Source organism: Garra rufa, chromosome 9 (assembly GCF_049309525.1).
Source record: "Garra rufa chromosome 9, GarRuf1.0, whole genome shotgun sequence".
Classification (NCBI taxonomy): domain Eukaryota; kingdom Metazoa; phylum Chordata; class Actinopteri; order Cypriniformes; family Cyprinidae; genus Garra; species Garra rufa.
The window spans coordinates 13,180,332-13,193,106 of record NC_133369.1 but is presented as its reverse complement, the minus strand read 5'-3'; the positions used below and the strand labels follow the sequence as shown (position 1 = coordinate 13,193,106).

General features: G+C 41.5%; 1 protein-coding gene across 1 annotated transcript in view; it reads right to left on the bottom strand.

The window, feature by feature from the left end:
• LOC141343156 (neural-cadherin) overlaps positions 1-12,775 on the bottom strand; it is a 156,564-nt gene that overhangs the window by 22,771 nt on the left and 121,018 nt on the right. Inside the window, exons 15-20 of the mRNA XM_073847757.1 lie at positions 9,908-10,191; positions 7,936-9,553; positions 5,998-6,091; positions 3,398-3,582; positions 1,694-1,929; positions 377-654 (exon numbers count right to left, since the gene is read on the bottom strand). Coding sequence (XP_073703858.1) covers positions 377-654; positions 1,694-1,929; positions 3,398-3,582; positions 5,998-6,091; positions 7,936-9,553; positions 9,908-10,191 — 2,695 coding nt within the window. The remainder of the gene's footprint in view (positions 1-376; positions 655-1,693; positions 1,930-3,397; positions 3,583-5,997; positions 6,092-7,935; positions 9,554-9,907; positions 10,192-12,775) is intronic.

The following is a 12,775-nucleotide window of genomic DNA, read 5'->3' as shown; positions in this document are numbered from 1 at the left end:
CTGTGTTGGCCTTTTGTTCTGTTTATTTGTGTTTATTTAATTAAAACTTCACTCACCTGCATCTGGACCCAGACCCCTTCTTACTTAACGTGACAATTTTATGACGCTACTTTATTCAACAATTTCTAACTTTCCACATCAGTCTCTGCTGCAAGTTCACAAGAGTACCTTACTACCTTTCTGGCCCATTAACACGGTAATTACATTGTTGTATATGCAGGGTTAGAAAGCTCTCGCATTTCATCAAAAATATCTTAATTTGTGCTCTGATGATGAACAAAGGTCTTACGGGTTTGTAACGAAATGGGGTGAGTAATTAATGACAGAATTTTCATTTTTGGTTTAACTATCCCTTTAGAACGTGAGATTGTTTTACCTGTAGCCGAGTTCACTATCCACACAGGTGCCTCCGTTCAGGCAAGGGTTTTGTGAGTATAAAGAGCAGTGCAGGTGAACGCCCTCTCGAGCGAGGCAGCCACACTGAGCACTTGCTTTGGCTGAAATGGACACTAGAGAGACGTTTCCATTGTTTAGTGTTTTAGGGGTGTCACTGAATGTCACTTTGCTAGAGCAACCCCCTGTCTGACCGCAGGCTGCATAGGTGCACTCGTCCACCCCCACCTGAAGTATGGTCACACCCAACGCAGACTCCAACTGAAAGAGAAGAACAAATTCTTTCTTAATTACTTGTTGAATTTTCCCCCCATTTAAAGGGATAGTTCAGCCAAAACAAAAAAATCTGTTATTAATTACTCACCCTCATGATGTTTTAAATCTGTAAGACCTTCATCTTGTTCATCTTCAGAACACAACTTAAGATATTTCTGCTAAAATCCAAGAGCTTTCTGACCCTGTATAGACAGCAACGCAACTGACACGTTCAAGGCCTAGAAAGGTAGTAAGGACATTGATAAAATGGTTCAATCTTAATTTTATGAAACTACGAGAATACTTTTTGTGCACAAAGAAAATAAAAATTACGACTTTATTTAACAATTTCTTCTCTTGCAGGGTCAGAAAGCTTTTGGATTTCATCAAATATATCTTAATTTGTGTTCCGAAGATGAACGAAGGTCTTACGGGTTTGGAATGACATAAAGGTGAGTAATTAATGACAGAATTTTCATTTTTGGAGAACTATATCTTTAGCATTTTAATCCAAATCCATTATTATCCAAAACAATCTACAAGAGGAACAATGCAACACAAGTGATTCACCATAATCATTTCTGTACATGTGCTGTTAGTATGAGTGTTTGTTTGTTCTGGACTCAAGGGCAGTCCATCACATCAGTCAGCAGCGGCTCTAAAAATGTCAGAGCAGCTTCCTGTGTAGTGCATCAACATCATCTCGGTGAGAGCATTAGCACCACGCTGGGCTGTGAAGAGCGCCCACTCTACACCTGATTTATAGACTGGTGGATGCTGCACAGGGAGCAACATGTTCTTTCTATCCTTTCCTCCCTCACTCCCTTTCAGGAATCCTGCTCGGCTCCCTGGCCCAAAGCGACAGCCCACCATCTCATACCTTACATGGAAATGAAATATTTATTGACCCGTGTCTCTGAGTGCAGGTGTGAGACGCGTGTAAATGTGAACGGCTTCATAGACTCCATGTCTGTGCCTATGTGAGAAACACAGGAGACGTGGATTGGTGTAAAAGTGTGAGTTTTTGTGCACTTGTCTTTGTCACCTTAGCTTTGTGCATGGCCACGTAGCCGTGGAGTTTCTCTGGCTTGTAGTAGGGTGAGCCATGGGCGGCAAACCACACGCTGAGGTGATGCTGAGCTGGCTGGCTGCCACTGGCCAGGGTGAAGATGTCAACATTCTCCATATCAGTCTGGAAGAGCTCGGACAAGAGGCGGCGGAGACGCATGTATCGGCTCTCCTCATTCGCTGATGCTCGGAAAAACTCATTTGCAGTCAGGTCTGTGCACAACAAACACACACATATAAAGAACTTGCAATCAATGTAAAACCCAAGCATATTTAATAATGTAATCATCTCTTTGATCCTATTTTGCAGGACTTTTTTTTCACGCTATTCCCGCTATCCTAAGACTTCTATGCAAATGGCCTCTTCGCATGTGAAATGAGTAAGAGCATTTACTCAGGCTGCAAACGGCATTATGCTCATTTATCAATATCAGCCTGGATTACATATGACAGGTTTACAAAATCTGCATTGAAATGTGAAATGTGCACAACTTTTAAGGTCAAACAAATTGATTGGACTTAAAATCAGCCACTTTTTTCTAATCAGATACATGGATGCAAAAGTTGTGTATTTTTAAATGCATTTGGGTTTCATTCTGAGCTTATGCACCTCAGTTTTTGAGTGATAATGCTTGTTTGAATCACTTGTCGCATGTGCTTACCAGGTTTTGTGAAGTTTCGAAGTTGTGAGTTTTCGTTTAGGCTTTATGGGCTTTTGGGCAGTTTTGGACAATTATTAACCTAGAGAGTCCAAAGGAACTAGGACTAGTTCGCAAAAGTAGTCTTTTTTTTACAATTTCTCAATCATTTAACAAATGGTTTGATTGACACCAGTGGTTCTACAGGCAAAGTTTTTTTGGAATGAGTAGGTCTATCTTATGATATGAATATCATGCATATGTGTAAAAAACCACATAATGTAGAATTGTTTATGTAGAATTCTAAGCTCTGCGACTTCTTTCACCTGACCTCAGATTTAGCTCTAAAATACGCATTTTGGACAATTATTGACCAAAGAAAATTTCGGGTGACAGACAAAATCGAGGCATGTGTTTTGTCCGACATGAGCCAAAGATTCTGATGACATAAGACACTTGAGTCTGCAACAAACAGTTTAGGAGTTATGAGTGATTTCGTACTTTGGATCGCTGTAGCGCCCCCATTAGGCCGATTGAGGAGAGCCTTGGTAACATTGTAGTTTTAATTCTCTACAACTTACGGTTTGTTCTGCGTGATCAGTTTTACATGGAAATTGCTGATCCATGGCCATTCTAACAATTACTATAGGGTTTCAGCACTATGCGATTGAAACCCTAATTACAAAACCCAATGGCTAAGTGAAAGAAAACAAATTGATAAAAATACTGGATCTAACATTTGGTAATAATACAGCTTAAGAGATTTACAAGCAATTTTCTGTTGGCCATTCAGTTTTGACTAGGAACACCACAAGTGTTACAAGTATGGAGAAAAATCTTTAAAAAATACAAAAATTATTTAATTTTTGAGGAGAAGTCGTTATACCATGTGTGAATCAAGTCGATATGTTTTGGACCAATGCAGTAATATTAACGAGCATTTTTGGGAAAAAGAAAATGAGGGTTAAACATAACGATGTAAGCATATGTTAAGATTTCAGTTTTGGTTTTTAGTTTTTTTTTTGAAAGAAAGAATCACTCACTGCCCAGTCTGATGGACCCAGCATTCTTCAGCGCCTCCTCCTCCAGCTCCATCACCATGACCTCAGCCGATGAGGTGACGTCGGGCCAGCTCTTATCTGCCACCCTCACCTGCAGGCTATAGAATCCAGCTGGTGTTCCCTCTCGGATGCTCAGCTGACCGGTGTTCTGGTTCAGGCTGAATTGCCTGTGTGGGTTCATGTTTAGTGGGGCAAAAAGATGAGAATTAATGCATGACTCAAGAATCAACTAGTGTATTTATGATCATCTCAATTTACCACCTTTAAATACTAATATAATTAACAGAATTAAACAGACAATTCTTAATTTACTCATGTAGTAAATAAAGATGTTTAAGAGAAAGTGTGGTATAGCAATTAGAATATATTGTACAAATATGGATGAATGACTGTTATAATCCTTTTTTGTGTTTGTTAGAGTTTAACAGCATCTGTACTCCTTCACTTTTTAGACAAAGGAAGGAAAGGAAGGAAAGGGGGTGAGTGAGGCCAAGTATGGTGACCCATACAAGGAATTTGTGCTCTGCATTTAACCCATCCAAGTGCACACACACAGTAGTGAACACACACACACCGTGAACACACACCCGGAGCAGTGGGCAGCCATTGCTGCGGCGCCCGGGGAGCAGTTGGGGGATCGGTGCCTTGCTCAAGGGACTCACCTCAGTCGTGGTATTGAGGGTGGAGAGAGTGCTGTACATTCACTCCCCCCACCTACAATCCCTGCCGGACCTGAGACTCGAACCTGCAACCTTTGGGTTACAAGTCCGAATCTCTAACCATTAGGCCACGGCTGCCCCCGACAGCCAAAAGACAGCGACGTCAACGTTCTGTCTAACATCTCTGTGTTTGATGGAAAAAGAAAGTCATGTTGGTTTGGACCAGCATGAGGCTGACAAAATTGTGTCAGAATTTCCATTTTTGGGTGAAGTATCCTTTTAAACTTAGACAAATAGTAACTGGGGATTCATTCCAAGGTTCATTCCTGGATCATCACACATGAGAGAGCAGCACTGATGCTGTAAGATGACTCAAGCTGTATTTTTAATGGCAGTGTGTATATCAGTGAAAGCACTTATGTCAACTCCTGTCTCCATCTCCAGATGTGATGACCATGACAGGGACACTTCTGCTGTTCTGTATAAGAGATTCCAGGAACAGCTGGGCCACACCAATCTCTTTTCCTTGCTCTCTCTTACTATGGATACGCTCTCTGTCTAGGTCACAGTTGTATTATCCCTCCTCTGTTTTTTTAAGTGTGGTTAAATGCAACTTTTTCTTGCTTTAAAGCATAAACCATCACTAAATTGCATTAAATTTGTTTAAAATTAGAAAATATTTTTAGGGTCAGTATGATTAAAAAAAAACTTTTAATCAGCAAGGATGCATTCAATTGATCAGCTGTCACAGTAAAGACTTTTTGTTACACATAAAATAATTGCTGTTCTTTTGAACTTTCTATTCATCAAAAATCCTGAAAAAATAATACAGCTTCCACAAAAAAATGCATCTCTGACCGTATCTACTATCCTGAATTTGCATTTTCTCACATAAACTAACACATATAGTAATGCAAGAGTCTATTCTTGACCACTGGGAGGAAAGGTTTTTGGTCATTTTTTGTACAGTTTTGCACAAGCTGAAAAATAATTAAAAAATAAGACGACTGCAGACTTGCAATGTCAATGGCTGTTGCTCATGTCTCTCTTGGACCCAGATTTCAAAATGTAATGTGAGTGTGAGTGACGAGCTTCTGTCTTGTAACGTGAGCTAAGAGGACAAGGACACAAAATGAAAATGACACGTCTATTAAAGCAACACTGGTTTATGGCTCTTAATACGGCGTTTGCTATGAAGCTATGTTTGGCCCTGTGACTTCGAACATTGTACAGCAAGGTCGCAAAACTCACAGTAGTCACTGTTCAAATTAAATTCAATCATGTTCATATAACAGGAATAGAGTTCCACCTCGATGGTAACCTTCAGCTCCGGTGCCAAATTAGGTACTTAACTGTCAAGTAAGCAAATGAAAAACTGCTTGGATCGAAGCTACGCTCTTGGAGCCAAGAGATGTGTCACACTAGCTAGCATCAAACTGCTAATGTATTAATGTGTTAATTATCCAAATTAATGAGAGCAGATCCTCCACAACACACCGTCGGGCACAGCTTTGGATGGAAGTTGAAATAGACTGTGATTGAACTCGAGACTAAACTGATTGAGTTGGCAGTGGTTTGTAGAGTGTTAGCATAATCGCTTTGCTTAAAGGTGCCATCGTTGGCATGAGCCTCTGAGTCTGGTTTGGACAAAGACCATCACACTTAGATGCAGCTCATTAGAGAGAACCTCCAGCCAACGTAATCTTTCTTATCAGTTACTAGGAGAGAATCCGTGTATCACTTCAGAGTGAATTTTGAAATTAAAAAGGCGAGTGACAGGCGAGATGTCAGTAAGCTAATACGCTGTGCTCCGCACGCTCTCATCCTTTATCCTCCCCTCACTTTTGTTCTTTTTTTCTTCTCATGTAAGTGTCACTTGACACAGTAGAGTTTGAATCAAACTTCAATAGAAGATCAAAGCACCTGGGGGGTTTGCCTTGGAACTTGTAAACCTTCTCGCTCCAGTCATCAAGGTCAGGGGATTGAACCTGTCCAAGCACCGTCGTGGGGAGTGTACCTGGGGAAAATACATAATGAGGTTAGAGAAAAGCTACCTCCATCCAGGCTGTGCGATACCTGGGGCGATGCGCGTGTGTGGGTGGGCGGAGGAGACATATCTTTAAAAAGATAAGCAAAAAGCAGAGCATCTCATTGGCGCATATGGACCCACTTAAACAGCACAGTGGGGGGGATGCAATGCTATTAGCATGCAACATTGCCATTTCTCCAAAAGGCAAAATGAAATGCTGTAATCCTGTTAGTCATGAAATCAACATCCTTTAAAATGGTTCCTGCTTATGTGCCTCTTAAACCTGGGATTTAAGTAAATTGTTAGCATCATGCCATGTTTGAGCTATGACGAATTCTTATTAGAAGCCTAATGCATTTCCATCAGAGAAAAGAGAAAAATGCTAAAAATATATCATGTAATGCTATATTTCTTTCCTAAAATGTGATGCATTAAGAAGACTAAAAAACTGTGTTTTGGCCATGTACCATTGCAGTACCTAAGTTTCTCTTTCACATTTACCATTAAATATTTTTAAAGTACCTTAAAGGCATAGTTGACTCAAAAATGAAAATTCTGTCATTAATTATTCAACCTCATGTCGTTCCAAACCTTAGTTAATCTTCGGAACACAAATTAAGATGTTTTTGATGAAATCCAAAAGCTTCCTGATCCATAGACAGCAATACAACTGATACGTTCAAGGCCCAGAAAGTTAATAAGGACATTGTTAAAATAGTCCAAAGTCGTTGCTTTTGTTTTCTTTGCACACAAAAAGTATTCTCATATCTTAATAATATTACAGTTGATTGCCACATTTTATTGGATGTCTTGACTACTTTTCTGGGCCTTGAACGTGGTACTTGCGTTACTGTCTAAGCAGAGTCAGAAAGCTCTTGGATTTTATCAAAAATTTCATAATTTGTGTTTTGAAAAAGAACAGAGGTCTTACAGATTTGGAACGACATGAGGGTGAAAAATTAATGACAGAATTTTCATTTTTGGATGAACTACCCCTTTAAAATAATCCCATGGTACTTTGGAAGTGAAGCATGGTACTACCATGGTATTCTGGACATGTAGCAGGGCAATACCATAGTCTACGCATTTACCATTGCAGTACCATGGTGCATTTTGAAGTACCTTGGAGTACAAAAAGTACTACAGAATTTTGGACAAGCAGAAAGGTAGTATCATGGTATTCTTGGAAGTACTTTGGAGTACCATAAAAATACCATGAAATACAGTCAAACCAAAAATTATTCAGACACCAGATATAATTTTTGAAATATTTTTACGAGTGGGTGCAGGGCACTGTAGTTCATTTATGTAAGTGTGGATAGTAAAAGTAAACTGTGACATATTATACCTAAAAATTATTCATAACAGTGGACTACCAGTAAAACTGAAAAACAATTGGGACCAAAAATTATTTAGATACTTTGACCTGACCATGTTTTGCTTAAGTGTTTTTTTTCTTAAATTGCTAATGTGACCTTTTTACAACACAGACTGAAGAAAATTAAGCATTGCTTGGTAATTGGTCAACAAATTATTGATCGTTGTGTAAATATTGTCATACTAACTGTTGTCTGAATTTTTGATTGTAGTCCATTACATACCTTTCTATCAAAGTTATCTGACATTATCAAGATGAATTTGTTCTGACACAGTTTAACTCTGAGTTCTTGTCATATTTTATTACCATTTTCTAAACTATAGCGAATAAACTGTGATAATGTGAGAAATACTGAAGGTGTCAAATTTTGGTTTGACTGTATATCAAAGTAAGATTATTATTTATTATTATATATTATTATTATTTAAGATTAAGACATTTCTCTGAAACATACCCTGTAAGTTGTATACTATGAATTCGCTGTGTCCAGGAGCATGAGGATGGTCATTTTTATCTCCAATTATGACGGTGAGTGTACTGGTGGAGCTCATTGGTGGTGAGCCGCTGTCAATCATCAGGATGGGAAGAAGATACTGCTTCTGCTGTTCCCGGTCAAAGCTGCGGAGAGCGGTTATCATGGCACTGCCATTCCGCAGATCAGTCAAGTTGAAATTAGTAACATCAGAAGTCAGCATCAGCAGACGAATGGAAAAAGGCCCTCCGTTAGATGATGTGTCCCTGTCAATGACATGCAACAGAACGGATGTGTCGTTCATGTGAACGACCTGTGGTGCAATAGTGTTCTCCCACACAATGGGCCGATATAAAGCTTCAAACTCTGGACCATTGTCATTGACATCTTGTACGGTCACTAGCACAATGGCAGAGCCGGTCAGAGCAGGGCTGCCCATGTCTGTGGCCAGGATCATAAGCCTATGTTGAGACACCTTCTCTCTGTCCAGAGAGTCAGCTACCACAACCCAACCACTCTTATCCACAAGAAACTGCTGAAAGGGGTCGGATTCTGTGGCGATGCTGTATGTGAACCTCCCGTTTTGACCAGAGTCTAGATCCACGGCTGTCACCTGTGCGACAATGGTGCCTACAGGAACATCCTCGAACATTGATCCCGCCTCGTAGAACTGCGGGAAGAACACTGGAGCGTGGTCATTGGAATCTTCCACCTGAATGATGCAATAGGCCAGGCTAAAGAAGTCAGCATCCTCTACTTTGACAGTCAAGTTGAATGTGCGCTCATGTGGCTTTTCAAAGTCGATCTTCTTCTTTAGTCTCACAATGCCACGACGGTTCACCTTGTCAGTCTCAATGAAGAATTTGCGGTCTTCGTCTCCACCAATGATGCTGAACGTCATGACTGAATTTTCACCTTCATCACCATCTGTGGCAGCCACTACTACGACCTCACTGTTGATGTCCAAGTTTTCTGGCATTGAGGCCATGTAGACTCTTTGGGTGAACACTGGAGGATGGTCATTGACATCGGAAACTACAATGGTGGCTGTTCCTGTGCCTGAAAGTCCTCCTCCATCTCGAGCTTCCACCACAACGAGATATCGGTCCACCACTTCCCTGTCCAAAGAGCGCAGAACAGTATAGATAGTGCCGGTGGCTGGGTTGATGGAGAAGAGGTTGAGATTGATCTCATTGCGCACATTCTGCACAATCCTGTAAGTAAGGATAGCGTTCTTCCCAGCTTTTGGATCGTCTAAATCGGTGGCTCGCATCTCCATTATGGACGTGTCCGCTGGGGAGTTTTCAGGCACGTGACCCAAAAAGCAGTTGTCTGTTGCACACATGAAGACAGGTGCGTTGTCATTGATATCCTGAACTTCGACTAGAACATCAGCAAACCCGGTAAGACCTGCCCCGTTCTCATCAGTGGCAAGTACCAGGAATTGCCAGGCTGAGCGAACCTCGCGATCTAAACGACGTTGGGCGAAGATCCTACCGTTCATCTCATCTATGGTGAATTCACTACCAGCTCCCTGTCCGTGTAGAGAATACCGCACCGCACGCTGGTCCGCCTCCTGATCTGGATCCGTGGCTGAGACCTGTATGAAGAACAGATGGGAATAAACAGGCATGCATATTATAATTCAGCACACTTGTCAGAGAACATATGAGGCAATTAAAAGTTAATAGTCACAGCAAAGGAATGCCGATAGTTCTCTCCACCTCTTTTCCGGTATGTTTATGCGAAGCCTTTGAAGTCTGTTTTTTACACTGACAGCACAATAGACAGCAATATTGAGACACGCTAGCAGAGAATGACAACCGTGGCAGGGTGTGTCAAAATATTTATTTCAAATAGGCTTTGGTTTTTCTTTCTAAGCTTTAAACTACAAAAACTGGAACAAATGTACAGCACATGTACAAGACACTCACAAAGTGTTTTAACCCCTTACCTCTAGCACAAGGACGGGAAACTCTGTAAGCTCCTCCATGACGCTGGCATGGTACTCGGTCTGAGTGAAAAGGGGTGCCTCATCATTCTGGTTGATGACGTTAATGACAACCATTGTCTGGTTTTCCCATTTTCCATCCGAGGCGACCAGCCGTAACTCGTAGCGCTGCACCTGCTCGTAGTCAAGCCGCTGGGCGATGAAGATCGTGCCAACCTCTGGCTCCACATCGAACGTGCCCATGGTGTTCCCGGAGGTAATCTGGTACCGCAGTTTGGCATTGGCACCTGTTTGGGGGGTTTGGGAAGCGTTAGCATTCTAGGAAGTGTTAAGCTTGGCTGAGCTGGATAAAAAGAGAATGTCAGCATTAATCTGTGCTCATTTGATGAGGATTACATAAAGGACAAGAAAGCTCTAATGCACACAGGCATGATATGATTGTGCTTAAATATGGAAATCAACATTACATGTGACTGTTTTGTACATATTTTACACTTCTCTATGCAGATGTAGATCTGTGGTTGAAAATCTCATTTCAAACAATTGTCATAGTCTATCTTTCACACTTTTTCTGCTTCCCAGCTTGACCCCAAATGGCTTTATCCACCCATGGTACATTGCAGTGGGGAAAGACTCTAGTTTCGCGCCAGCTCTGTTTACCAGTCCGGATCAGATTCTATGAGACAAACACCATCTGGGCGTGATGTGTGAGGATTTCATTAGAACGTGTCGTGCTCACCCTGGCTACGGCCATCATGGTTGTGAAGTGTGATGTGCTGTGACACTTGCTGAGGGGAGCTCCAGTGATTTTGCCAAAAGCAAGCTTCCTTAATGACTAGCCGGGCCATATGGCGGCCCTCCCCACAGCACCACCACAGGCCAAGCAGGTTAAACCTAACCACTGTGATCTATAGAATGGTCACTGGTGATGAAAGACAGCTGAAAGTCTAGGAGACCTTGTGCTCATTCAGCTGTTGAAGAAAGTTTGCCATGTTTTACATATTCCATCTTTGAAATCAGTCTGGAGTTTAATGAACAGCTCAGAGAGGGCACTGCTAATCAGCTTTAGGAAACACTTAACAGGACCATAAAATTCCTTCTCTCCTGCAAATCAGCTCCTAATTATTCCTATTCCCCATTTTCATCCCCAGCGTAATAAGAAATATTGCATTTTAATGGCGATCTCATTCATTGTGCCTTTCAAAGCAGGAAGGGGACAGAGGGACATCAAGCTTCGATTTGCATTCCCCTTCATGACAGTTGTGAGATATTAGCTGTCGCTCGGCTCCGGACCGTCCATCCAGCCGTGGCAGGTCACGTCACCCTTCTCACCTCCACGACGGCGCGGGCGTCTCGTCATTAATGAGCTATCAGACACCTGCACGTCTCCATCCCGCAGCCCCTGTCTCTTTCGCTTCAGTCTGCTTGTTGACACGGCTCCACGCCACACATAATTTGTCATGCATATGTAACAGGTGAAGCCGCATCGCCGTGAGAGACATCGCGCTCCCGCCTGTTTGTTTATGTTGACAGATGAGCCGAAGTCGCCATGCCTTGATGGAAATCAGAGCAAGATCAGGTGGAGGAATCGTGTCACCGAGATGTGTGGAGGTGACAGCCTGGAATATTCTACAGGCAGAGGATGAGAAATGAGGGGGTGGGCAGACAGGCAGCCTGCCATGCTACGTTGGACGGATAGGTGATTTGTCCAAGCCTGTCACGCTCAGAGTAACAGGAGCGACTCTATGGCTGACGGAGGAAAGAGCGTCGGACCGAATGTTCCAACAGCAGTAGTCACTCCAAAATATGCAAATTTAACTGACCACCGAGAGTTCGCTAGACTAATTCATAGCTGCTCATGCATTCACAGTTAAGGCGATGTTTTCAGGCAGTTCTTAGATTGTCTGAAGGATACGGGCTCTCTAAAGACATAAATAAATCATTTACTAAACAGCCAAGTTTCATTTCAGAGGTCAAACAATGCATAGCATTAAGGTAAAGTACGCTGTCAGCAATGCTCGTGCACATGCTAATTTTGGCATCTTACATTACAAGGAAAAAAATACAGGCTGTCTTCTGTAAAATGGTGTAATGGCGATAGTTACATCATTGCAAAGTCTGTGCGCTATTGAAATAAACATGAACTCCCTGTAGTTTCAGCTTGCCCTTCAGGGGTTCTGCATACTTTGGTAACAATACCAAAGTATGCTGCTGTGTGGAGCAGTTTGGACAACAAAACTGCATATTGTCCCTCTTTCTGCCTTTTGGAGTTATCTTAAAAAGATTGTTCATCAAAAATTTAATTCTGAATTACTCAACCATTAAACAAGATTATATATATAGTGTATAAATAAATATACAAAGTATATAAATAACTAATTTTTTAAAGAAACATTGTCCAATAGCAGTAAAGTTACAGCAGGAGTCCGCATCTCTCTCGCCTCCCCTGAGCACATTGAGTTTTAACAGACCCGCTAAAGCGTGTGGTGAGTTTGGTGGGGGGTAATTAAGAATGAATGGGGGAAAGTCATGTGAGAGGAGGCAATGCCTCCATCAAGATATGATTGGATATGTCTGGTTATGTTCAGCTGTGATTGGTTTATGAGATGAATCCCGCCTTGAGTGTTCTTTCACATTCACAAATCAGTCCGAATGAACAAATATAATGTTGTTAATGAGAAGATTAGTTTAGAAAAGTAAGTAAACAACTCACACACTAAGATATAACCACTTTGTAACATCCAAAAAGACTTAAAATGGCAAGAAATGTCAACAGGGTCTGTGGGAGTTTTTAATGAGTAATTAGCATGGAGAAATATAACGTATAAATATAAATGCCGTGTCTGTCACCAATATTTACTGAGCTTTGAT